This window comes from Thamnophis elegans, chromosome 16 (assembly GCF_009769535.1).
Source record: "Thamnophis elegans isolate rThaEle1 chromosome 16, rThaEle1.pri, whole genome shotgun sequence".
In the NCBI taxonomy this organism is placed as follows: domain Eukaryota; kingdom Metazoa; phylum Chordata; class Lepidosauria; order Squamata; family Colubridae; genus Thamnophis; species Thamnophis elegans.
This window is the reverse complement of record NC_045556.1, coordinates 26037592-26064827: the sequence shown is the minus strand read 5'-3', so window position 1 is coordinate 26064827 and position 27236 is coordinate 26037592. Positions and strand designations below refer to the sequence as shown.

Here is a 27236-nt window from a genome sequence, read left to right as displayed (position 1 = left end):
GGGGCTGCAGGTGGAAGGGAAAGAGGCTTCAAAGCGGTTCCTAAGCCTTGTGGAGACCCCCTTGGCTGAGAAGGCTTCTTTCTCTGCTCTTGTCTCGTCCTGACTGGACAAGGGGGTGGTGGGTGCCCCTTACTCCCTCCGCTCCAGGCTTGAGAGGTGCCCAGGTGGAGACTGCAGGTATGCCAGAGAGGAAGAGGCCCCTTCATTCCTGGTATGGGGAAGGGAGGCTGTGCAGTTGTGGGTTGGCATCGGGCAGCCCAGAGAACTGCATAGAGCGGGAGGGGGCTTTTGCTTTTAAAGAGAAAAGCTCAGCGTTTCTCCTCTGCTAAAAAGCCTGGACCCTTTTCTTCCTAGTTGTGCAAAACAGCCACACTGGCCGAAGGCGCCTCATTGTTGTGGAGGGAGAGGCCGAAGCTCCCTGCTAGTTATCCCCCCATCTCAACCCCCCCCCTGCAGGGTCAGGGGCTCAGATTTCCATGAAATCTGCCATCTGCCTTATAGTTTGGTTCACAGGTGAACTTTTGTGGCCTGGGACTGCCTTTGCCATGAAGGGTGGAGGAGCCTCCTCATTACCCTCTGATTTAGATGGCGGCCTGGGAGTGTCCCAGATACCCGCCCCGGGGCTGGCACCACTCCTCCTCCTCCTCTTCCTCCTCCTCCTCCTCCTCCTCCTCCTCCTCCTCCTCCTCCTCCTCCTCCTCCTCCTCCTCCTCCTCCTCCTCCTCCTCCATCTCTGGCAGACCGTTGCTATTCATGCCCAATCTCCCTGCTGGGCTCAATTCCATTGGCAGGAGAAATGTGCTTCACTGCTTGAATCTGGCGGGGGCTGCAACCCAGAAGAGACCCAGAAGGAGAAGAGCAGCCTGAGGGGGGCGGCATCCAAGGCTTCTCCTGCCCCAAAGCCCTGGGCCAGCTCTGGGAGGAGGAGGGGCTGTGGGATGCTCTAAGAGCCACGGGGAGCATCTCAACCTTAAGAAAACCAGGAGTGACGTGTGCTTTGGGCTTCTGACCGTGTTCTTGCCCCTCTCTGAAGTTTTGAACATGGCAGCTGTGCCTGGCACATGGGCCCTGCCTTCTGCCCTCTCGCCTGGCACACGGGCCCTGCCTGCTCTCTGCCTCTGTTTTCCGAATGCTGTGAAGCTGCTTGCAGCTGCTCTGTGGGGTTTGCACACATCTGGCTCCAGAGTGACCCCCAAAAGCAGATCTTCCAGATCTCTGCCTGGTGTGCAGAATAACTGAGCTGTTCTGAGTTGGGAGTAGAGTCTCATGCAGAGACGCTGTGGGCACCCTCTTCACTGACACGGCAGCCGCCCCAGCTCACCGCCCATGTCTCCAGGCCACGTTTCTCCCCCATCATCAACTTGGAGGCTTTGGACAATGCCTGCTGGGGCATTCCTAAGTTTGACGGAGAGAGGCTGGCCCAAGGGCTGCCTGGTGCATTGGGCAGCAAGGCTGAGGCCCCATCAACTGGGAGCAAGTCCAGCTGCTGGAGACTCTTGGGGGGGTCTCCCCTATGGGAGGGGAGGGCAGAGTCCTTTCTGACTGAAATTGAGCAGCTGGGATTGGGTGACTGGGGTGGGGGGCAGCTTGTGCACTAACAGAGTTGAATTACTTAGAAACGGGGGTGGGGTGGGGGTGTTAGGAAAAGTGCCTGCTGGGGAGTGACACAAATTCCAGAGGAGTTTCCTCAGAAAATACTTTGGGGGGAGTGTAACTGGGACTCTGCTCTCCCTCTTTACTAAGCATTGGGGCTTCAGATGGAGGCTTGCAGGAAAAGCCTCCTCTCCATAGGGTTGATTTTGGAGGGGAAAATTTGTGGCCTGGGGGAGAAGGGCCGGTTTGGGTCTTGAACTGATTTCGGATCCTTTCCCTTGAGGAAAGGGGGACAGGAGGGGTCTCCCCAGGAAGCAGCTTCTGGCTGAGATCAACTGGGAGGGGGGCTGGGTGGTGGTGGGGCTTCAGGACAGTGTCAGCTCCTGGCAACTTTCACACAAGCGTTTCCGGAAGCCATTGTGTCTTTCCTAGGGCTCTAAAGGAGGGACTGGTCCACAGTTGGCCTGCTGGCTTCCTGCCTAGAGCGGGATTAGCACTCGGCTCCTCCCAGTTTCTAGCCTGATAAATTTACAAAGGATGGAATGAATGCATCCATTTTTTTTCCATTTCCAAGACTGCCTCTTAGTCCTGCTTAGGGCCTCAGGGGGAGAAAGCAGGCGGGGCGTTTTGTGTTGGTGTGAAGAAGGGGCAGAGATATCGGCTCATCTTTGGGAATTGGGTGGCTGGGCTTACCACCTTGTTGCCAGGAGTCTTCCCCTCCCCCATGCCCTGCCATAATCCTGCTATGGTTCTTGTGGTGGGGAGTTCCACAAGTAATGTAGCGAGGTGTCTGTAACTTCCCACTAGTGAAAACTGTAGTTTAGAGATCTTATCGATCTGTCTTTGCTTTCGGTTTTTGGTTGTCCTCGTGAAGAAAACTTGCGCTTGGCACCAGCCTCAGCCATAGCCTCCTGTTGGCAGAGGCTTTGGGGGAGGCAGGGTGCCACCCTCCTCTACCAGGGAGGGGGCAGGCACAGGAGGAGCCCACAGTGGGGCTGCCTTGCGAGAGGGGGAGGGTCTCCCTGCCCAGCTTTCTCCACAGACCCCTGCCTCATACAGAGCAGCACCCATCAGTGGCCGGGGGGGGGGGGGAGGCGTGCGATGCCCCTGGCAAAGAGCTCTCCTCATCAGCAGAGACGGAAGCAAAATCTAATTCCTCTCGCTAGGATTTAATTCATTTTCTGCCCAGCCTGATAAGAGGATCTGCCTCCCCCAATCGCCTCTCCTCCAGGCCAAACATACTCCAGGCCTCCCTCCAGACGTTTGCCTTTGCCTCCTGCTGCAGTTGTGTCGGTTGTGATAGCGGGAGGGGGGGAGAAGGAGCAGCCACTTCTTAAGGGCCAGATCAGGGACCCCAATGACCTGGCCAGGAAGGGGCTCATTGACCAGGCTGCCCCCTCCCCAACTACCTTCAGGGCTGCTTTGGGTGAGCCCAGCTTTGCAAGGAAGGGAAAAGTTGAAGGCGGCATGTCTCTAGGAAAGGGATGGGGAAGGGCCAGTGGAGCCAGGAGGGGTGGGAGATGGTCAGGAAACAGAATTTCAGCTTTGCAAAGATGCTCCTTTTTTCTGTGCGAAACGTTCAGGACCTTTTGCTCATCCGCTGCGGAGAACAACCTGTCTCTGTCTTTTTTTGGAGGGGACGGACACTCTCTTTTGAATGGGGCGGCCTCCTCTCTCCTCTCCTGCAAGGAAAAGGCAGCCATTCAGAGGGGAAACGCAGAGCAAGACCCACAGGCAATGGGGTGGGGCTGCCTCTGGGTCCTTGGAGCGAGGCGCGGGGGGGGGGAGTATCATCTGGGGCTTCACCCTTTACTCTGTCCCCCTACCCCCACAGCTGCAGTAGCAACTCTTTAACACCAACACCCCCTCAACACACCCAAGCAGACCCCCCTCCCAAGAGAGGCATTTTTCCTTAGCTCAGTGACTTCTTGGCTCTGCTTGCAGCAAGATAAGCAGCGGCCCAGAAAGGGCTCCAGGGAGGGTCTTTGGGCCTCTCTTGCCCAGAAAAAGCCTGCAGCTTCCCAGGAACCCCTGGCTTGGGCAGTGGCCCACCTGGCAACAGAGCCTCTGAACAGATGGGCAGGGACTGTCCTGGTGTGCCCGGTGGGACGGGTAGCCCCAAGAGGGTGTCCTCAATTCTGAACCGGAGCTCTGAGGAGACCTCAGTCCGTGGTTCTCCCTGCTGCCCCTGCTCCTTCTGCGTTTGGACCCTCGTGGGGCTGAGGGGGCAGTAAAGCCCTGGAAGGAAGCCCCCTCCCCATCCCTCTCTGCAGCTGTAGGCCAGGGAAGTGAAGGAAGCTCACCTGACTCTATGCAGAAGTGCCTCCTCCACCCCCAGTGGGGCCTTGCTTGAATTGGAGGCTGGCAGGGTCAAGGGCATCAGAGCTTCACCAGCATCTGGGGGCTTTTTTTGTCATTTAAAGATCCCATAATCCCTTGCATTGGCGTGGAGTCGGGGCAACCAAAGGGAGCTGAGTGTTTCTGGCCGGATGCCCTTCCTATCGCCAGTGCGGAGTTTGCAGGAAGATATATTCTCAGTGCCCCCAGGGAGAGAAATACCTACCTCTACCTACGATCGAACTCACAGCCTCCTGATTGTGAGGTGAAAGCTGCAACTTTAGGCCTCTGTGCCCTTCCAAATTCAATATTGCAGCTAAAAAATAACACAAAAATAATCCAGGTCCTGATTTTTAACAACCTTGTTTCAAAACCCCTTTGCAGGGTTTCCTCTTCTGCTTCCATCCAAGGCTGAGAAGAGGTTAGTCCTCAGGACACACAGGGGGATTTGAGCAGAGGGGTGTGTGTGCGTGCGCAAAATGCAAAAGTGGGCTGGTTCATGGGGAGGCCGAGCTCCCTCTGGTGTGTCTGATGAGACCATAGAGCCTTCGACTCCCAGCCCCTTGGCTGCCCGGTCTGAGTTAGAGGGGCCCGGGGTCTCTCTGGCTTCCTTGGGCCTCCTTTTGGCCCTGAGCCTGTGGAGACCAGCCTGTCCAGCTGGATGGTCCCAACTTGGGTGAGTCCCGGAGGCCGTATGGAGGCAGGACGAGGGGTGTGGGGCGTCTCCCCCTTGGGGAGTGAACTGTATGGAGGGAGGGAGACAGGGGGCTTTCTCTGAGGGAAAGGCTCTGAAGGCTCCCCTTCTCTTGCAGTTCCTCTGCCTGAAGAACATCCGCACTTTCCTCAAAGTCTGCCATGACAAGTTCGGCCTCCGGAACAGCGAGCTCTTCGACCCCTTCGACCTCTTTGACGTCAGGGACTTCGGAAAAGTAAGTGAGGCTTGGGGGAGGGGGGAGGGGGAAGTGGCTTTTCCCCGGTTTCTGAAGCCCCCCCCCCCGAGGAAAATGCCTCTGAAGAGGGGCTGGAGAGATGAGGAGAAGCACCTTGCCCCCACTGCCCAGGAGACCCCTGGGGTGTTGGCAGCCCCTTCCAGCTACACCCACTGTCGTTCATGCAGCTGTTGGCAACGCGGCCCCAAGCAGGCCTTCGGAGAGGGGCCTCCAAGTTAGGTGCAGCGCTTGGGGTGTCTCGCACAGAGCAGAATCCTCCCCCCACCCTGCTGCTGATGCTTGGACCTGGGTCTGGCTGCAGCCTCCGTGTCCTGTGAAGGCCGCTGTTGGTGCTTGGAGAGACCCTGTTAATATGGAGGATCGAAGCTGTTGTGTTGCCTTCACCCTTCAAAGCAAAATCACAGAAAGTTGCATTGTTGAGTGAACGGAATTCATTTTGCAACTCATAGTAGAACAGCTGCAGTTATTCTACCTGTTGAGAAGGCTGGACGGCTATGGGGGAAGAAGTAAATCGTTTCCAAAGTAGCTTTTTCATGAAGGACCTTCCAAAAATCACAACTCTGTTAGGCGGGGAAGGAATATTTTGTGGTGGAAGGGAAGGGTGAAACGAAATGTGGCTGCGTGGAAAGATTGCGGGCTCCCTCTCTGCCCATTGAGCTCCCCATTTCAGTGTGCAGCATTTTGGCCTGAGCTCTTTCCCCCCCCGACGGCAGTGGAGACATTAGAGCTGCTGCATTGCAGGCTTTTTAATTTCTCAGGGGGACCATAGATGTAAATATATTTGCTGCGCTGGGATTTTTATGGTGGTGGTGGTGGGGCTAGCGAGGAAAAGAAGCTCAGCCTCGGTCTGAGTTTTCTTGTTGGGCAACTCGAACTGGGAGGGGTCTTTGTGTAGCCCACCCTCATTTCTCTTCTGCCGGACTCCCTGTCGGAACTCGCCTGAAGTTTTTCTCCATAGTGAGGGGGGGAGGAGTATCCAGAATGGGTTGACCTTATCCTCTCGTGATTGGTTTGAGTCAGATAAGCTCTTTGGGCTCCGCCCCCTGGAAGTGAGCCTGCCCAGTTTTCTGACTCAAATCGATCGTGAGAAGTTGCTCATTCGAGAGCTCCAGGAATTTACTAGGATCTAAAGGAAAATTCATTTGGACCCGTCGAGTTTTGCCTCCCTGCTTCACTCCTCCTGCAGGATTGGGACTGCCACTAGCCCCCCTGGGGCGGCAGGCTGCCCTGGACACTGAGGACATCCGAAGACTCTCAGTGAGGAGCTTGGCCGGGCAGCAGAAGGAAGGGCAAAAGCCTCTAGCAGGCAGCCCTAACCAGGAGGTCGGGCAAAAGCCTCTAGCAGGCAGCCCTAACAGCTGAGGCTTGTAAGAGCTGGAGATTTGACTCACCCCAATCAAGGGAAAGGTTGCACCTCTCCAGACCTCCAGTAATTTACAAAGGATTAAAGAAAATAAACTTGGACCCGGCGAACCCTGCCTCCCTTCATCGCACACAGCCTCCTCCTGCAACGACCGGATTGCCACAAGCCCTCTGGGGCGGCACGCTGCCCTGGCTATTGAGTGAGGTGGAGTCACTCTGTGAGGACCGTTGCCGGGCAAGCAGGAGAACCGGGCACACATGCCTCCTAGAGGCAGCCCTTGATGAGAGGCTTCTCAGGAGCAGAAGCGCTCCTCCGCTCCCCTCAGCCACGAGGGTTTTTAAAAAGGAAAACCTGTGCTGGCAGCTATCACCAGTGGACAAGGTGAGAGCCGGAAAGGCTCTAAAACAGCTGCGGGAGATGAGCGGCAGCCGCATGGCAAGCCTGCAAAGGCAAAAGCCATTTCCATGTGCTCCAGCAAAGAGGAGCCTTTTGAATTTGGAGCCGGGGGCCATCTTGAAGCCACGTGGTCCAAGATGGCGGCCCCCAGCAGCTCAGGAGGCCGGCAGGACAACAACCACCACTTGAGGAGACCTACAAAGGTGAGAGACGATCGCAGAGGCATTAGCCAAGAGCCAAAAGGGCCAAAAGGAGGCCTATCAAGGAGTTAAAGAGGCAGGTGGTGGATCAACCCCCCCCAAGCCTACTTCCTTGTTGAATCACAAAGGCAGCTGCCACAAGGCTTGCAGGAAGAACCACCCCCCCTACCTTTCTGGCTGCCAAGTAACAGGAGAAGGCTTCCTCCATAAGAACATTCTCCTTTAATTAGGAGACAGAGCGGGAGGGGTGAGAGGCTGACCGGCATCCGTAGCAAGCTGTGTTTGTCATGGTTAATTCTTGATTCCCCCTTAAGAAAACTCTCCTTTAATTAGGAGACAGAGCGGGAGGGGCAAGAGACTGATGGGCATCAGTAGCAAGTTGGGTTTGCCATGACTAATTCTTGATTCCCCCTTAAGAAAGCTCTCCTTTAATTAGGAGACAGAGCGGGAGGGGCAAGAGACTGATGGGCATCAGTAGCAAGTTGTGTTTGCCATGACTAATTCTTGATTCCCCCTTAAGAAAGCTCTCCTTTAATTAGGAGACAGAGCGGGAGGGGCAAGAGACTGATGGGCATCAGTAGCAAGTTGTGTTTGCCATGACTAATTCTTGATTCCCCCTTAAGAAAGCTCTCCTTTAATTAGGAGACAGAGCGGGAGGGGCAAGAGACTGATGGGCATCAGTAGCAAGCTGTGTTGTCGTGGTTAATTCTTGATTCCCCCTTAAGAAAACTCTCCTTTAATTAGGAGACAGAACGGGAGAGGCGAGAGGCCTACTGGCCCCAGTAGCAAAAACTGTGTTTTGTTTTGTTAATCCCAAGCCGGCAGCCCCCTGCAGCCTGGAAAAACGCAGGGGGGGGGAGAATATTCAGCCCAGCTGCTAAAGTGCAGCTCCCAATGGAGCCCCCAATCAGGTTACTGAAGACCTTCCAAGGGTGGGGGTGACTAGGCAAACGGCTAATGCAATACAATACAATACTATGCAATACAATAGCAGAATGGGAAGGAACCTGCAGGCTTTCTAGCTCAATCCCCTGCCCAGGCAGGATATCCTATACCATCTCAGACAAATGGCTTCCTATGGTTGATTAGGCTGACTCTGTAAACCACCTAGAGAGGGCTGAAAGCCCTATGAAGCGGTATATAAATCTAACTGCTATTGCTATTGTCATTGCCACCCAACAGCTTCTTAAAAACTGTTGGGGCTCTCACAATGTCTGGAGGCAGGCTGTTCCACTGATTAATTGTTCTAACTGTCATGAAATTTCTCCTCAGCTCTAAGTTGCTTCTCTCCTTGTTTAGTTTCCACCCATTGCTTCTTGTTCTGCACTCAAGTGCCTTAGAGGATAGTCAGGCAGCCTCTTCTCTGTGGCAACCCCAGAGATATTGGAACACTGCTATCACGTCTCCCCTAGTCCTTCCTTCCAGTAGACTAGACCTACCCAGTTCCTGCAACCGTTCTTCATAGGCTTTAGTCTCCAGTACCCTGATCCCCTGTTGCCTTCTCTGCACTCTCCTTAAGAGTCTCCACATCTCTTCTACATCATGGGGACCAAACTGAGTGCAGAATTCCAAGTGTGGCCTCCCAAGACCTTAAAAAGTGGGATTAACACTTCATGGGAGCTTGATTCTATTCCTCTGTTTATGATGCCAAAAACTGTGTTGCTCTTCTGGCAGCTGTTGCACACTGCTGACTCACATTAAAGGGGTTGTCCACTAGGACTCCCAAGATCCCCTTCACAGTTACTACTGTGGAGCAAGTTATCCTGTACCTGTGCACTTCACCTTCATTGCCTAAAGGTAGAACCTTACTTCCTTGAATCCCATTTTCCTAGGTAGTGCCCAATGTTCAAGGGTATCAAGATCCTTCTGTAGCTTTAGCCTGTATTCTGAAGTGTTGGCTATTCCGGCCAGCCGGGGGTCATCTGCTAACCTGATGACCCCCCCCCCCCATCAGCCGTTAACAAACAGGGAGCTAACAGTCATTCCGGCTCCTTCTTATGACCGCTTGAGATAACAGCAGTTCTTAAAGAAACAGTACTACTATCATGGCATATATTTTGCTATCCCAAATGTTAGCTTACACACCTAACACCCTCATTCAAATCACTGATGAAGATGTTGAAGAGTACTGGGCTCAACACTGAACCTTGGGAGACTCCCTGCACTCTTCCCTCCATGAAGAGGCAGTTCCACTGAGGAGTACAGGTGGGTGCACCAGTTACCAAGGCACCTGGGGTGACTAGGTCTAACCCACATTCTTCTACTTTATCTAATAGTAGGTTATGGTCTACCTTATCAGGACTTGCTGAAGTCCAAGTTAAGTATATCAATGGCATTCCTATGGTCCACTAGGGTTGTCACCGTAATCTAATATGGCCAGTCTGGTATGATCTGTTTTTGACAAACCCATGTTGGCCTTGGGCTCTCGAGACGGTTTTTCTTCCTTTCTGAAGGGGGGGAATCACATCAGCAATTCTATAGTGGTTCTCCAGTACTCCAGGATCTCTGATAGATATAGTTTCAGTTGTTTGGAGAATTTGTCCGCCAGCTCCTTCAGACCCCTGGGTGTAACCCACCCAGTCCTGGGAATTGGACCTTGCCTAAGATAGACAGGCTACCATTTCTTCCCTATCTCATCTTGGGTTCCTAATCTGAATTTGGGATGCTGTTCTTGATAGGTTGGATTGTTTATCCCTTCGGGTAAAGACAGATGCCAAGCACGAGTTAATAGTTCGGCTTACCCCTGCTGCTTGTCACCTTCGGGCCACTTCTCCCAGCAAGGGACCAATCGTTTCCTTAATCTTTCTTGGTTTTATCAGGCGGGAAGATGCCCCCTTTTGTATTTTATTCTATTTCATTATTATTATTGTGGTTGTGGTTCTTGTTGTTATTATTATTAATTTACCTTTGTGGCAGGCCTTTATTGTGAGCCTTAGCTCCCCTCACTCCATCTTTACACACACTCTAGTGGCCGCCCATTAAACTCCGTCTGTGTTTACATTCTGAATATCTCTGCGCTAATCCTAGCCATAGAATCATAGCACCCTTATGGCCGGGGGGGGGGGGGGAAAGGGTCAGACAGGCTGGTCCCCATGCCAGAACCCACCACAAACTCAGAATGGGATGCCCGACTATGAGAGATCGCAGAAGCACCTCAGATAGCCTATGAATTTAGACAACATTCGCTGAGGGCAGAACATACAGCAGGGGTGGGTTCATCAGAGCCGGCTGGCTCAACCGGACCAAGGGGCCAACTTGGAGCGGAAGCTGCAGCCAGTTGACCGCTTGGCGGTGGAGCGGAGCATCCTGAGGAAAGACCTCTTCTCCCCCAGGGTGATAAGGACTATCCAGGCCGCCCGCAGGCCCTCCACAGAGCGCATCTATGGCTCCACGTGGCGGGCCTTTGACTCTTGGTGCAACTCCCGGGGGTTCAACCCCATCCAGGCTACGGTGCCTCAGGTTCCGGACTTCCTCCAGGCGGGCCTGGATAGAGGGGTAGCTCCTAACACAATTAGGAGACAGGTCTCAGCCATCTCATCAGTTCTCCTGTGTGGCAGAAATCAGAGCCTGACACACCACCCCATGGTCAGGCAATTCCTTAAGGGGGCCTCCAACCTCAGACCACCTACGGTACACAGGTACCCTTCCTGGGATTTACACAGGGTATTGGACGCTCTAACGGGCACCCCATTTGAGCCATCACAAACAGTTTCCCTTAAGTTCCTGACCCTGAAGGTGGCTTTCCTGGTGGCCATCACTTCCGCCAGGCGGATATCCGAACTGCAGGCGCTGTCCACCAGGGAGGATCTCTGTGTCTTCCACCAAGATAGGGTGGTGTTACGGCGGGATCCATCCTTAATTCCCAAGGTGTGCTCCTGCTTCCATCGAGCCCAGGAACTGATTTTGCCCAACTTCTGTCCAGACCCTTCTCACCCATTGGAGAGGAAGTGGCACACTCTGGACGTTAGGAGGGCTCTGAGGATTTACCTCAGGAGAACCAGGCCAAACAGGAAATCCGAAGCCCTGTTTGTCTCCTTCCAACCAGGATCCCTGGGTAATAAGGTAACTTCCACCACTATCGGCAGGTGGCTGCGAACCTGCATTGCCACTGCTTACCAATCGCAGGGGTTACAGACACCAAATCATATCACAGCCCACTCCACACGGAGTGCAGCCACATCCACGGCCTGGGCCACACAAGCATCCCTGGCCGAAATCTGCAGGGCAGCCACGTGGGCTTCCCCCTCTCCCTTTGTTAGGAACTATAAGTTGGACTCCTTTGCCTCGGCAGAGGCCTCGTTCGGCCGCAGGGTGTTGCAGGCGGTTCACAGGGCAGGACCCGTGCCTCAACAGGCCTGAGTGGGGGACATAGGGCCTCAGGGATCTCCCTCCCTAGGGACGTGCAGGCTTTGGTACGTCCCATTCTGGATACTCCTCCCCCCTCACTATGGAGAAAGGGCGTTGGTACTTACCTGATATGCCTCTTCTCATAGTGGGGGGAGGAGTATCCAGTCCCTCCCTGACTATGTTTGTACAACTAAGTGTTATGTTCATTGTTTATATTGTTATTTAATTATTGATGTTGAAGACAATAAGAGCAAAAAAAAAAAAACTGAATCAAGAGTCTGGAGCGAATGATGCAACAAGTCGGAGAGAGCTCTTCGTCATAAAACTGGGCAGGCTCACTTCCAGGGGGCGGAGCCCAAAGAGCTTATCTGACTCAAACCAATCACGAGAGGATAAGGTCAACCCATTCTGGATACTCCTCCCCCCACTATGAGAAGAGGCGTATCAGGTAAGTACCAACGCCCTTTTTCAGGGGAAAGCAGATGGGGGATCTGGCAATTGCAAGCGATGGGTGGAGGAGCTCACATGGGAAGAAGAATGAAGGGGTTCCCTGGCTGACTGCAGAGCGCTCAGGCTGTGTGGCTGTGGCTTTGCTGCTTCCAGCTCTGTAATAATGCTGGAAATACTTTCTCTCTATATTTTGTCTCTTGATTTCTATATGCCGGCGATGCATAGACTGAATTCCCTGAACCACCATTTCACATGAGCTGGGCTGAGCATGTTGCACAACACAAAGTCACTCTGTCCCCAAAATGCTTGGAGTTCCCCATTCTTTTAAAAAAAGAAGATTATATTTATTTTCATTTGCTTCATGCCTCGACCAGAGAGTTTATATTTTCACAGAAATGTAGGTGCGGGTGTGAGTCCATTAAGCATGAAAAGGCGTTTCAGTTTCTAGGCCGGTAATGATGGGTCTTAAGCTGTTGTGCAGCTGACTGCAGTTTTCCAGGGCTGCTCACATCTGGTGTGTTTGCTTGGGCCTGGCAGGGCTCCCAATGGCTTCGCTGAATGAAGGGCTCATGGGGTGCACATTTAGCAGCTGATCCGGGATTTGAGGTCAGAGTCTGGGAGGCTGGGTAAAAGTCACACTTGACTTTCCGGTGGGTGAACATACCTGTAGCCGGGAGTCAAAGTGCCTTTGCCTGCCAACTGGTGGGCATTTAGAAAGGACCAGGTCAGTTCCTGCCAATGAGGGAAGGCAGAACTTGGCCCGCCACGGAGGCCCCGATCCCTTTGCCAAGGTGGCCTTCATGAGAAGATCTTCTCCTTAGACTGGGAGGTTTGTGCCCTGTGTAGTTGCACCAGGCTGGGGTGGGCGAGAGCACCTTCCCTGAGGCTGAAGGCTCCTGTTCAGCTGTATCTGTCACCCTTTCATTCAGCGGCCTCCATTTGGTCTTTAATAACTGGGATAGACTTGTTTTGAATTAGAACGGGGACAAGGCTTCACTCCTACGGCCATTGCGGGAGTCCCGTTGCTTTCTCTGGAAGTCCCTGGAAATGAAAGGAGGTCCTATTCCAAAGCTGGTGAAATATGATGGATTAGATTTGAAAACACGAGAATGATATATTATTCCCCACAGCAAAGGAAAGAAGCAGAGATGGTTAAACTGCTTCTTTTATCCAAATAAGAGATTGCATTTAATTTTGTCTCTATTTTGAAATTGCTTTCGGATTTTGTGTTTGCGATGTGGAAAAAATAATAATGAAACTTTGATTCTGTTTTTGTAAACAAGACAGGCTTATTGTTATAGAAATGGCTTGTACGTAACTGTTGTGGGTTTTTTTTTTTTTTTTTTGCAAAAAGTTTTAGCTGTGCTGCTGTTGCCTTTTGCTGTGCTAAAGAGAGTCTGACGTTGGTGCTTTCTTCTTTTTTCTTTTCTCCCGCTAACTACACCCTCTCTTTTCCCCCCTCTCTCATCTTTCTTTTCCATGTTTTTTTCCCCTTTGTATTTTATACTTCGATAAATTAATAAAAACGTTAAGAGGGAAAAAAATGAAATGTCAGGCAGAGAATAATTCTATTGGATTTCTCTGCCACCCTAAACTGCTTGGGTGGGGGGCTCTTGCAGAGTGCCCCCAATCATGGTTATGTCCCAAGAAAAGAAGGTCCTGCTGGGAGGGGCCTCTGGCTGGGGTATTCTTCCTGGCCCACCTTGGCAGCTTTGATGCCCTTGATCCTGATGTCTATGGAGACTCCCAGTCATCCATGATTGTCACCATCGTCACCCTGGTGCTGTGGTGGCTGTGGGATTCTCCTGGAGTCCAGGACTTTCCATCTTTACTCCTGGGTAGGTGGCCTCCTTCAGCCAGAACGGGGGGCTGGGGGGCTGCATCGTGTCCCTTGCCCTTTCAGCTCCTGCTTGGAGAGCTGGGCACGAATCCCTCGGGATCCCAGTTGCTACCATTCACAGTCACCCTGCCTCTGTTGGAGAGAAAATCGCAATGGGGAAGGAGGAGGAGGAGGAGGGCCTTAGGCCTAGGCAGGCCTTCCCTTGGAGTGGGGCTGAAATTGGGAGCCCCTCACTGAGGGGGCTGGTGTGGGAATCCCCCCCCCCCCGTGCAAGGTCTCCTGTTTGCAGCCCTGAGACTGCAGCCCCAGGCTACAAATACCACGAGACAACCTCCTCCCCATGGAAGCCTTGCCTGGCCTGGGGTGAAACATCTGCAGGGCCAGGGACACGGCTGAAGCAGGGAGAAAGCCACGGAGGCCCTCCCAGGCAGACCTCCACTCTTGCACAGTTGAGCAAGCAGGGACTCTGAATTGAGTCATGCTTCTCTAAGGGGGATTTTTTGCATCTGAAAATGGAACCATCTGCTTGGAGACTGATGCACCTGCTGGCCAAATTTGGCTGCTCAAAATGGAGGCAAAAAGATAAACCAGCTTCCCTCCCTGTGTTCTCTTTCTCTTAATACCAGTCTTTAAAGCCCTAGTGAGGCCACACCTAGTTCTGCATCCAGTTTTGTTCACCACACTATAAAAAAGATGTTGAGATTCTAGAAAAAGTGTATAGAAGAGCAACCAGAATGATGAGGGGACTGGAGGCTGAAACATACAATGAACGGTTGCAGGAACTGGGCATGGCTGGTCTAATGAAAATAAGGACCAGGAGAGATATAAGAGCAGTCTTCCAATATTTGAGAGGCTGCCCCAGAGTGGAGAGGGTCAAGCTATTCTCCAAAGCATCTGAAGGCCAGTCAAGGAATAATGGATGGAAACTGACCAAGGAGAGATTCAACCTGGAAATAAGGAGGAATTTCCTGATAGGGAGAACATCAACCAATGGAACAGAAGTTGCCTTCGGAAGTTGTGGGAGCTTCATCCATGGAGGCTTTCAAGAAGAGACTGGGCTGCCCTCTATCAGAAATAGTTTAGGGTCTCCTGTTTGGGTGTGGGGTTGGACTAGATGACCTACAAGGTCCCCTCCAACTCTGGTATTCTATATTCAATGGAACAGAAGTTGCCTTTGGAATCTCTGACCTTCCACACCAGCAATCTGTTAATCTTTCAAGACTATGAGATTATCATTTCACTGTTGAATACTTCATAACCGTGACATTTGCCAGACAGTGTCAGTTGCAGCCCCCCATCTGCGGAGCTGCATTGAGGAAAGGAAGAAGGAAAGGTGGGAGGCAGAGGTTTGTTCAGCCTTGAGAGGCAGGGAGATCCTTGGGCTGCCTGGCACAACGGTCGGTCCGCCATCTCCAGCCCTGGAAGGCAAGAGACCTGCCGGGAGGAAGACAGGCAGGTGGGGGAACTGGCTGATTCCCCTCTTTGAGGGGCTGGTGGGGGGACCGAGCCAAGGCAGAGGCAGGGGTGGCAGCCGTGGCACCTGGAGGGCTTTGGGTCTGCAGCTCCACCAGTCCTGCGGAGTTGACTGAAGGGCTCTGTGAAGGTGGCAGCTGTGTTCTCCCCTGCGGGTGGGAGGAGGAGGACGACTGGCGGCTCAAGTCCTGCCCCAGGAGCCTTGGACCAGGCAGAGTCTCTGCGTTTCTGACAGTGAAGCGATTCTCTAGCAGCTTCTGCGAATATTCTGCTGACGTCTGCTTTTCACAGCCGTGATTGAGTTTCCAGTAGAAAGGAGGAGGAGGGTGGGAGGACGTCTGGGTCTGCCCCAGACCTGGACCCTAAGGCAGGACTTCCCTTGGGCAAGAGAACTGGAAGGAGAACTGGAGGACAGGAAAAGTCCAGGATCTGCCACTGGCTGCCAGCAGAACGTTTGGCCTGTTTATTGGGGGTGAGGTGGGTGGGGTGAGAGAGAGGGAGGGAGGGGCTGGCTGTGGATGATTGTCTGGATGATCCTTTCCCTGAGTGGCCCTGGAATTCCTGGGTGCGGCTGGCCCAGCAGCGACTGGCAGGCCTTTCGCTCATGGAGGCTCCCAGAGTTAAACTGCTCTTTTGTTGCTCTGAAAGGGGATATTTGGAGACTGAATGTGTGGTTTCCCCTTTTTTCCTTTTCTTTCTCGAGTCTCGCAGTTCCCTTCTTTAACACGACTTCTGTGGGAGGGGTCTGCAGGATGGCCACCAATGCCACACAGAAGAGGATGGTGCAGGAAAACTTCAGGAGTCACAGATGAAACAAGGGAGGCTTGGAGGCTCCTGGTTTGGGGGAGGGGCAATTAGCATCCAGGGGCTGGAAGCCATGTTTCCAGGGGAGGAGGGGGGCTCCAGGGGGATAGGGGAGGGGCTGGGATGCTGCCAATGGCATGCGGCGCCCCGGGTGCCGCAGCAACAGAGCCCGGTGCCTGGAGTGTGCCAGGGCAGGATTGGGGCAGGTGCAGCCTGCCTGCTCTGGTGCTTTCTTCAGCACAGAAACCTCCGGAAGGAGCTCGCTCTGGCTGGTGCAATCTGTGGTGGTTGTGGGAGCCGCAGCCGCAGAGAATAGCCACTCCGGCATTCAGGAAGCCCCTAGGGTGGCGGGGTGGGGTGGGGGGAAGGACGCCAGAGTTATCTGAAACCGGCTTCCATCTTTCATATGTCCTGGACTTTTTAAACACGGTCCTCAGTTTTAAAAAGTGGATTTTTGCAAACTGATTCTCGGATTCCGTTCCTCATCTCCATTTTGCAACGCTGATGAGAGCCTTCCTTCCCCTTTGACCCCACCATGGATCCCAGAAGCCCAGCGTTGACATCAGAGCAGACCCCCTTCAGGAGGATAAATGGGGCGGGGGGAGAACCCTGCTCTGGCGGGGGAGAGCTCTGCAGCTCTCAGCAGAACTGGACCAGAGCAGTTACCAGCTTCTCCGCCCCCCCCATCCCCCCCCCAAAAGTCTAGGTCTGGCTGTGAGGTAAAGAAGGAAGTTGGTGGTCTGCTTTGTTTCTTCTTGGGGAATTTTGAGGGGGGGAGAGGATGAGGTGTGTCTCCCCTGCATCATGCATTTTTTAAGATATCCCCGGTCGGAGGAGCTAAGTTCAATGTAAAGATGTTATCAATTTTTTATTCTTTTTTCCAATATATTTTAGACTGTTTTTGTTAAAAATCTATACCGTGTATGGGTTCTGGGAAGTCGGGGGAGGGGGGAAGGTTGGGGGGGGGTAGTTGGGGGGAGGGGGGAGGGATATATATCGGGTTTGACAAGATGTGTTAGATTTTAATGTAATTTGACTCCATAAATTGGCTCCAATACATTTATATATCTCTTTCAATTTATTATTTTTTCCCTTTTCTCCCTTTTCTATTTTTTCCTTTTTTAAGATTTATAGTAGTATTTATGTTTTAAAAGCTACTGCTAACAAAAGAATTGACAGGGCAGATATCAAAGTGGTGGGTAGCCTTTTAGGCTCAGCTCCCCTGAGGACCAGCCCTGGGCAGAGCAGCCATGGACGGCGACATCTTGGGAAATCCCATGATGTCTCTGTATATACAAAGATCGCAATCCCTCAAGAGGGCTTCTCATTCAAGAGAGTTGGGAAGTCGCACACTCCCCAGGTGAAGAACTGGGGAGTGTGCAACCCATGTGCATCAGAGAGAGAGAGGAGGAGGAGGCTCCCTTTGGCAAGGGCCTCCAGGACAAGGACACCAGGAGAACGAGGAGGAGGAGGAGGAAGGAAGGAAGGATGTAAGAAACCCAGCTTCTCTTAGCAGTGTGGGGGGGACGGGGACTGAGTGCCCTGCATTCATGCCAACGGCTGCCACTTGCCCCCATGGAGAAACAGAAAAGGAGGGCCTGCTTGAGGGTGAGGAAGTCAGAAGCACAGGGTGGGTGGGTCACCCCTCCCTCTCCTGGGGCTCCTTTTGCAGACCCTTCATTTATTCTCTCTCCTAATCATGGACATTTGCTGGCATCTCTTCTTCCTCAGGCAGCCATGTTGTTTCTATAGAGAGAGCTCCAACCTCCCTCCCAAAGACCCAGCTGCAAAACGCAGGGGAAGCTGCATCTCCCTGTGAAAAGTTGAAGTGGGGGGCTGGGGGGGGAGCCAGTCCTTTGCAGCTCGAGAGAGAGCCTGGTGGAGAACCTGCCAGCTGGGGCTGCTCCCAATTTGGATGTGCATAAGCTCTGCCTGCCACTAACACTGTCACCCTCCTGTTGTATAAACAGAAGGGCTACTGAGAGAGAACAATGGTGTGGCTGCCTCCACAGGTGTGGTGGTGGGAGAGATTGGGTGTATTTTTGGCAACAACCCCCTCCAGGAGACCAGACACCTCCCCTACTGGGTGAGATGGGGACTTTCACCCAGGAAGTGCCAAAGAGGAAGGGGGGCTTTTGTCCTCTACCCCAACCCCCAGTCCATGGCACCTGGATGTGGCAGAAACCGGGCCACCCAAACAAGTGGGACCCCATCTGTGGGATGCAGGCAGCATGGAAAGAGGCCCCCTCCGGTCTGCCCCTCTCTGCACGGAACCTCCGGGCCCAAAGGGTTGGCCACAGCTGCCCCGCCCCCTTCTCTAGGGTCAGCAGAACTGGGCACACGTCCTGGAAGAGGCTCCCCAAAAGGTTGGACTCCCTGAGGAGAGACACCCCCCTCCCCTCTTCCTTAATGGGTGAACAATTGGGAAGAAATGAAGCCACTTGTGCCTGGGCTTCCTCCTGGCCGGTGTCATTAGACATCAGCCTGGCTCAGCTCCCAGAGAGGCTCCTCAGCCGAGAAAAACCAAGACAGGCATTTCTGGCCTTTTCCGTTTCATGCCCGGGAAGAACCTGGCAATCATTTGTGGTTCAGCTGCTCCCGGAGTGGGTGTGCACATGCTGCGTCAGGGAAGAGCCTTCAAGACTTCACACCCACATAGTGCAACTGCCCAGGGTTCAGCTCTGCCTCCCTTCTGCTGAACACCTCCCCAAAGCCCAGAGAGATGACCCACCGGTGGGGGGAATGAGGAACCGGCCACATGTTGGGGACCCTGCACAGGCGAAGGCCTGGCTCAGTCAGACAAGCCTGAGGAAGCCTCTGCCAGACATCTTTGCTGATGTCTTACCCAGCTGCAGTCTATTGTCTGTGCAGCATCTCCAACATGTGGCCGATTCCTTATCTCCCCCCCGCCACCGGTAAGTCATCTCTCTGGGCTTTGCGGAGGCTTTCAGCAGAATGGAGGCCAGAGCTGAGCCCTGGGCAATTGCCCAGCATGGGGTTATGAAGGTCTCGAGTTCAGGAGAAGCCTACTAGTGAGAGAGTGACCAGGACGAGTGACCCTTGGCTCAGAGGGTGATTTAGACAGCCAAGAGTCCCTGGCTGGGGAAGAGTTCAGAGATGCAGGAGAGGCCCCCCTCCCACTTGCAGCCCCCCCCCCCAAGTCCCCCGAGATCGCTCAGGACTCTTGCAGGGGAAATGCCCACCATCCCTTCAAGCCTTTGCTTTTCTGGAGCCATCCTGGGGGGAACCTTCTTGAGCAGAGCAGTGGAATTGGGGGGTGGGATGGGAGGTCAGGAGGGATGAAAGACAGGTGGCAAAAGAGCTACACTAGATCTCCTTCCACGGCCAAGAAGCCCAGACCCAGGTGGCCCCTGGAGGATCTCAGGGGAGCTCCTGCTTTTCTTGGTGGTCCCTCTGGAGCTCTGCCTACCCAGAGAGGAACCCAGGATTCCCAGCCCCTTCCAAGCTCTCTCCCACCTTCTCAGAAGCTTCAATCTTGCCAGGCTGAGCAACGCAGGGACCCCTCTCTCCCCCTCCTCACTTGGCTCTTTTTAAGAGGAGACTCTTCGACCGGGGATTTTTTTTTAAATTTCCATTTTCATAACATACACTCACATGTATACTATACATAGCCCGTATCATATAGTATTAAATAATAATTACATCAGTTCCTCTTGTCAACAATGCCCAGAAAAATAAAAACCCATTATAGCTCTTCTGCTCTCCATACACCTCTTTCTTCTACCTCTCTCCAACTTTCTATCTTCCCTCCATCATCCTTTCCTACTCTACTTCCCTTCCTTTCTCCTTCTCCTCTCTCTACATTCCACTCCTCCTTATCCTCATCCTCCTCATCTTCCCCCCTTACCCTCTCTTCTATCCCTCTCTTCCCATCTTTCTTCTCCCTTCTGTTTCCCACTCCTCCTCTCATTGGTGTAGTTCCGCTTCATGTCAATATGCTTAACATATCCTAGTTTTAAAGAAGAAATAATAATAATAAGAAGAATAAGAATAATAGTAATGAAAATGGTTCCACCACAAATGCGCGAACGACAAAAGCGCGCCTCACTAAACCGCTGTGACAAAACCGCGCGACGAAGGAGCGACGAATGAGCCCTGAAGCGCGCCAACAGAAGCGCGCTGTAACCTAACCCTAAACCTAAACCTAACCTTAAACCTAACCCTAACCCTAACCCTAACCCTAACCCTAACCCTAAACCTAAACCTAAACCTAAACCTAAACCTAAACCTAAACCTAAACCTTACCTTAACTTAAATCGCGCTTCTGTCGGCGGCGCGCTGTTGTCGACGCGCTTTTGACATAGCGGTTTTAGCGCTGTGGTTTTGTCGGCGCACTTATGACGTTCGCGCTTTTGTCGGGTCACCATTTATTCTAGTGGTTAAGGCTCTGGGCTAGAAAGCGGAGAGCGTGAGTTCAAGTCCTGCCAACTATGAAGAATGTCTGGGTGACGTTGGGCCAGTTGCACTCTCTCTCAGCCTGACCCACTTACAGGGTAATAGTTGTGTGGAAAATAGAAGGAGGGAGATAAAAATAGTAAAGGTGGGGTACAAATAAATAGAAAATGAAATGTACAAAAACCAAATGGCTTTCTCCATCGCAACAAATATTGTATCCCTCATCCTTTTCTAAAAGCAGCTTGAACGTTTGGCATCTCTCTTTCCATGTGGGACTCTCCTCTGAGTTGGATGATCTTCATCATTATTTCGCTAACATGCTAAGAGTAAAGGGTATTGAACCATCGTTTGCATGTTAAGTCTCCTTTTTTAAAAAAAATGGAATGTTGATGGACCTTTCCAATCCTCTGAATTTCTTGGCATAGCTTGGTTAAACTCTTCAAATTCCCTCTTCTGTTGCTTGCAGTCCCTGAAGCTTTTTAACTTGGCAGCGTCCAGAGTGCTGATTTAACTTCTAGCACCAGAGGTTCTTATAATAGGGAATATCTTCTGAGTCATGGTGGTGGTGCAGTGGTTAGAATGCAGTCCTGCAGGCTCCTTCTGCTGACTGGTAGTTTGAATCTCACCAGGCTCAAGGTTGACTCAGCCTTCCATCCTTTGGAGGTGGGTAAATGAGGACCCGGATTGTTCCCCCAAGAGGCTGACTGTAAACTGCTTAGAGAGGGCTGTTAAGGTTTAAGGTTTAAGGTTTATTAACATTTGTATGCCGCCCACTCCCTAGAGACTCTGGGCGGCTTACAGATAAAACAGGGGACATATATAAAAAATTAAAAAGAAAACAATCATTAAAATTACACAACATGCATACAGCTTAGAGTGGGGCTGGATAAAATCAACAGCCCCAGGCCTGCCGGAACAGCCAGGTCTTAGTAGCTTTACGGAAGGCCGGAAGAGTAGTAAGGGTCCGGATCTCTACGGGGAGATCGTTCCGTAGGGCCGGAGCAGCTACAGAGAAGGCCCTCCCCCAGGGAGCCGCCAACCGACATTGACCGGCCGATGGTACCCGGAAGAGGCCCAATCTGTGTGATCTTATTGGTCTCTGGGAGGTAAATGGTAGGAGGCGGTCTCTCAGGTAGCCAGGTCCTAAACCATGTAGGGCTTTAAAAGTAACGACTAGCACCTTGAAGCGTGTCCGGAGGAGACCAATGGGGAGCCAGTGCAGCTCGCGGAGGATAGATGTAACCTGGGTGTACCTAGGCACCCCCACAATCGCTCGCGTGGCTGCATTCTGGACCAACTGCAGTCTTCGAACACGGTTCAAGGGCAGCCCCATGTAGAGCGTGTTATAGTAATCCAGTCTTGAGGTGACGAGGGTGTGAGTGACCATCCAAAGGGCCTCCCGGTCCAGATAGGGTCGCAACTGGTGCACCAGGCAAACCTGGGCAAAGGCCCCCCTCGTCACAGCCGACAGCTGATGTTCTAACGTCAGCTGTGGATCCAGGATGACACCCAAATTGCGAACCCTCTCTGAGGGGTGTATAATTTCACCCCCCAGGCTAAGAGATGGAATGTCTAGACCATCCTTGGGAAGGAGCATCAATAGCCACTCAGTCTTGTCGGGATTGAGTGCAAGCCTGTTCGCTCCCATCCAGACCCTGACAGCCTCCAGGCACTGGCACATCACTTCAACTGCTTCGCTGAGTTGGCACGGGGCGGACAGATACAGTTGAGTATTGTCCGCATATTGATGGTATTTAATCCCATGCCGGCGTATGATCTCACCCAGCGGCTTCATGTAGAAGTTAAATAGGAAGGGGGACAGGACCGAGCCCTGCGGCACCCCATAATTGAGGGGCCTAGGGGTCGATCTCTGCTCTCCAACCAACACTGACTGCAACCTGTCCGAGAGGTAGGAGGAGAACCACCGAAGAACGGTGCCTCCCACTCCCACCTCCCGTAACTGTCGCAGAAGGATACTATGGTCGATGGTATCGAAGGCTGCTGAGAGGTCAAGAAGCACTAGGATAGAGGAATATCCTCTATCCCTGGCTCGCCAGAGATCATCGATCAGCGCAACCAAAGCAGTTTCCGTGCCATAATCAGGCCTGAAATCTGACTGAAAGGGATCCAGATAATCTGCTTCATCCAAGGTCCGTTGGAGTTGAAAGGCCACCACCTTCTCGACAACCTTCCCAACAAAGGGGAGGTTGGAGACTGGACGATAGTTGCTCAAAATGGCTGGATCCAGAGAAGGCTTTTTCAGGAGGGGTCTCACCACCGCATTCTTTAGTGGGTGCGGGAAGGATCCCTCCCAAAGAGAGGTGTTAACAATCCTCTGGAACCAGCTACATGTCACCTCCCTGCTGGTTGAGACCAGCACGGGTCCAGTATACAGGTGGAGGCACTCACCGCTCCCATGGCCTTGTCCACTTCCTCAGGAGTGACAAGTTGAAACTCGCTCCATAATATCCACTCAAGACCTTCCCCCGGTGCCTTGGCTGGTACCGTCCAAGTGGAGTCCAGGTCCGTCCGAATCCGAGCGATTTTATCCGACAGAAACTGGATAAATTCCTCAGCTCTGCCCTGTAAAGGGTCATCCGCATCCCTCCTTTTCAAGAGGGAGCGGGCTGTAAAACACTGTCAAGTGGTATATAAGTCTTAAGTACTATTGCTATCTTCCATGTTGGCGTCTCTACTCTGTCCCCTTTCTTTGATCTCCTCTTACTGGAGGGGAAAGCCAATGCCTGCCCTGAATCAATAGAAGGATGGTATCAAGGTCACGTGAAAGCACGTCTAACCAAGAAAGGGACTAAGGATGACAGGATAGCAGTCTTCCAATATTTAAGGAGCACTCATGGAGAAGATGGGGGGGGGGGTTGTCAACCTGTTCTCCAAAGCACCTGAAGGCAAGAGAAGAAGTAACAAAGATCATTAAAGAGAGATTCAACCTGGAACTAAGGAGGAACTTCCTGACAGTGAGAACAATCCATCAGTGGAATGGCTTCCCTCCTGAATTTGTGGGTCTCCAACACTGGAGGTTTTTAAGAAGAGATTGAACAGCCATTTGTCCAAAGTGATTCAGGGTGTCCTGCTTTGAGCAGCAGCTTGGACTAGAAGACCTCCAACAAACCTTCCAAAATTGTTATTCTGTGTTCTGTAAGAATAAGGTCTAGGAAATAGGAATGAATTTCCAGAGGAGAAGATTGCAGACTACAGGAACCATTTGCACCACTCAGGTGACCCTCCTGAGGACACAGATAAGCCTCCAGGTGGCCTCAATGACTCTCTCAAAGGATGCCAAGGGCCAGCTGTCTGCAAGGAATATAAATCCTTCCATTCCGCACCATCCAGTCAGAGCTGAAGAAGCTTATTGGATGAGAAGCGAAACGTCTTCAAAAGAAAAAACAAGTCAGCCCACTTGCCTCCTGGAAAAAGCACCTTTGGGACAACCATGACCTGGAGGACGGAGAATCTCTACAGACATCTAGGAAATCGATTTCATCCAGGAATGCTTGATTTTTATGCTACCCTATTTGTGGAAATGAAAAATAGAATGCCCATAGTTGGAAATAAGAGGTTATAGTTTGGAGAAGGCGGGCACTTTGCTATTCCTTCAAGGCATCTTCCCCACTGTGGAGGGAAGCACTAATTATTGCAATCAGCATCTCTGTTAATTGATCCCTCCTGGCCAGGGTTAGCCCAAAGAGGGCTGGTTTTAGATTACTGGGAGAGCCTCATCTTGTACTGGCACCCTCTCGGCAGCCCCAGGGATACAAGTTGAAACGGATCAAGCAAAGGCATAGTAAGCTGCCTTGCGCTTGCCTGGTGTGCTAAAAGAGTCATTACTCTGGAAATGGATTTGAGGAACAAATCTGAAAAAACCACAAAGTCTTCACAATTCCCCACAAATGAGTCAAGGCAGCCTCTGCAGCCCTGCTGGTCTGAAGCAGCTCCCGCATCAGACAAAACATCGCCCACAGGCAAGTTCCAGCAAGTTCAAGGGAGGCAGGGACCCTCCCCGCTTTTTTTCTTCCACTGTCACAACAAAAGATTTCCAGTCAACTTAAGCTGTGCTTGGCCATGTTTGCTGCTCAGCTTTTGCTCCTGTCACGCCCAGACGCCTGCTGAAATCCTGCGTAACCCAGGAAAGGTGTAGATGGCTGAGCAGGCTGAGGCTCTCCGGAGTTATGAGATGATGAGTTGGGAAAGCCCGTAATTCTACTTTGCCCCCAGTGCCGTCTCTGGGGTAACTTGGCTCCTTGGTTAAAATGAGCACTGGGATGTTACGGAGCCCCCAGGATTGGCCTTGGAGCCCTGAGATGGTAACTGGAGCCACTCCTGCCCTGAAATTCCTCAGGAGACCTTCTGAATCTTTAACAGGTTAATAAGAGTTGAAAGGGACCTTGTAGGTCATCTAGTCCAACCCCCTGCCTAAACAGGAGACCTTACTGCATTTCTGACAGATGGCAGTCCAGTCTGTTCTTGAAAGCCTTGGTGATGAAGCTCCCACAACTTCTGTTCCATGGGTTGATTGTTCTCAGTGTCAGAAAATTTCTCCTTATTTCCAGGTTGAAACTCTCCTTGATCAGTTTCCATCCATTGTTCCTTGTCTGACCTTCGTGTGCTTTGGAAAATAGCTTGACCCCCTCCCTTCCTCTCTGTGGCAGCCCCTCAAATATTGGAAGATGCTATCCTGTCTCCCCTGGTCCTTCTCTTGCCCAGTTCCTGCAACCGTTCATTGTATGTTTGAGCTTCCAACACCCTAATCATCCAGGTTGCTCTTCTCTGCACTCTTTCTAGAGTCTCAACATCTTTTTTATAGTCTGGTGACAAAAACTGGATGGAGTATTTTAGCTGTGGTCTTACTAAGGTGTTATAGAGTGGTAGCAGCACCTCCCTTGACCTTGATTGTATCCCTCTGTTAATGCAGCTAAGGATTGCATTGGCTTTTTTGGAGAAGCCCTCCAATTCTGGTAATCCTCAGATAACGTCAAAGCCTGCTGTGAGCTGTGTGTTATGTTTGTGTGTGTGACTGGAAGCTTGCACATTGCTTTAAACGGGGAGGTGTGCTGCCTCCTGCATTGCTCGCTCAGGTGATACATGTTGTTCGTCTGGTAAATGGATTTGATCATCAGTCATCATCTTATCCCAGAACATGGCACTGATGTGCCTGCTCTTCCTCCTGCTCAGCGCAATCCACTCATGCAAACATCAGAATGTGCCCCGTTCCAAAGGCCTCGGCAGAGGAAGTCGCAGTGTTGGAACTCAAGGCACACACAACGCCCACCCAATGCAAGAGTTTAAAAAAGGTCTGAAGAACAGTTGACTGCTTATTGCAGACCTTTTAGGAGGCCTCAGGAGAGGCTGCAGCTGCACCGCACTTGGCCCTCCCCTTTCCAGGTTTCAGAACCTTCGGGGGGAAATCTTCAGGCCAGGGCTTGGCACGCTTGCTGAGATCGGAGTCTGTAAAGCATCATTTGGGTGACGATAACATGAGCTGACCCTGCAGAGGTCTTACATGCCAAAGGAAGCATTGTAGAGCCTGAAAGGATTAACCCTGGTTGTTCCAAACCACTTCCAAGCCCTCCCCGCTGCCTGGAAGGAGCCAAGAGCCTTATTCTCTGGAGGGAAGCCCTCCTCCTGTCCATGGTTGCCATGGTCTCCAGTGGGCCCTGCGGGTGCCAAAACAACTGGTCCCAGGGGCGGAGGAGAGTGCCCAGAGTCTTCCTGGGGCTCCCTGACAGATTATTGTGGCTGGACGTTGTGTTCTCTTCCAAGACAAAGGTGGCATTTTTGCTCTAGAAAGTCAAAGCACGAAAATGCTGGGAGCCCTTCCCTGTTTTCTCTTCTGTAACGGAGGAGGAGCGTGAGAGAGGGTGCTCACCTCTTCCCCAAGTGCATTAGAGTCCCACGGCCTTTTTTATCTTTCAAGTGGGAAGGGTCTGGGCCCTGGGGCTGGAGGAGGCACTTAGGGCAGCGTTTCCACACTTGGCAGCAGGCCCATATTGTCAATCTCATCCCACCCCCTCTTTCTGTGTGTGTGTGTGTGTGTGTGTGTGTGTGTGTGTGTGTGTATGGTCGCTTTTTTCTTCTTTGTAGGCATGGAGCTCTTGAAATTGCTGCCGCTGTCCTCCTGATTGCAGGGTTGAGTTTCCGGGGCAGCAAAATATCACAGTTGATCCTGCCTGGAGGTCTGAGGTCAAGAGCCTTTTCTTCCCAGAAGCCCCCCTGGGATGAAGAGCTTCCTTGCTTACTGGAGCTCCTGGAGACAATTCTCAGCCTTTCCAGTGAGAGTCTCTGGGGACGCCCTTGGCAGCCGCCTCCCTCTGATGTCTTCTCCTCCTGTAACTCTCAGCTCTGCCCCTTTCTCTAGCCCAGCGCTCTGAACGGCTACCACGTTTGGCATTCGGTCAGTTTTATGAGTGGTCGACCCTCCTTCCTTGGTGTAAAGAGTTTACTCCATGTATTATGGAGGCCATGAGGAAGAACAGCTCACGTCCCTTGAATGTTCATACAATGCCTCTGTCTATTCCCCTTGATCTCATTCTTTTGTGAAGTTGATTTTATCTCTTGTTAGATTTTTATCCCACCTTTATTACTTTATAAGTAACTCAGGGCAGCAAACATGCTTAATACTCCTTCCTCCCTTATTTTCCACACAACAACGATCCTGTGAGATGGGTTGGGCAGAAAGAGAGGACCGGTCCGAATTCACCCAGCCGGCTTTCAGGCGTAAGGCAGGACTAGAACTCCCTGTCTGCTGATTTCTTCACCACCAGGCCAAACTGGTTCTTCCCGGAGACCCTTCTATCATCTCCCCCCCTTCTCCTCCCGTCTCCTCCTCCTCGTAGTCAGATCTTTTGCAAGGAATTGAGGTGTGTCTAGGCTGACACCCAAAGCATTGTTTGGCCATCCCAGCCGTCACCCAGAGTGAAAAGAGAGCCCAGAAGGGGGAGGGGATGATCTCATAGAGAAGGATCCACCGCTGGCAGCATTCCTGATCTTCTGGGAACCATTGAATTGCTCTCTGGATCCATCATGACTCTTACTCTGGAAAGTCCTTTCCA

General features: G+C 52.1%; 1 protein-coding gene across 1 annotated transcript in view; it reads left to right on the top strand.

Moving 5' to 3' along the window:
• VAV2 (vav guanine nucleotide exchange factor 2) overlaps nt 1-27236 on the top strand; it is a 140955-nt gene that overhangs the window by 12740 nt on the left and 100979 nt on the right. Inside the window, 1 exon segment of the mRNA XM_032232840.1 lies at nt 4743-4859. Coding sequence (XP_032088731.1) covers nt 4743-4859 — 117 coding nt within the window.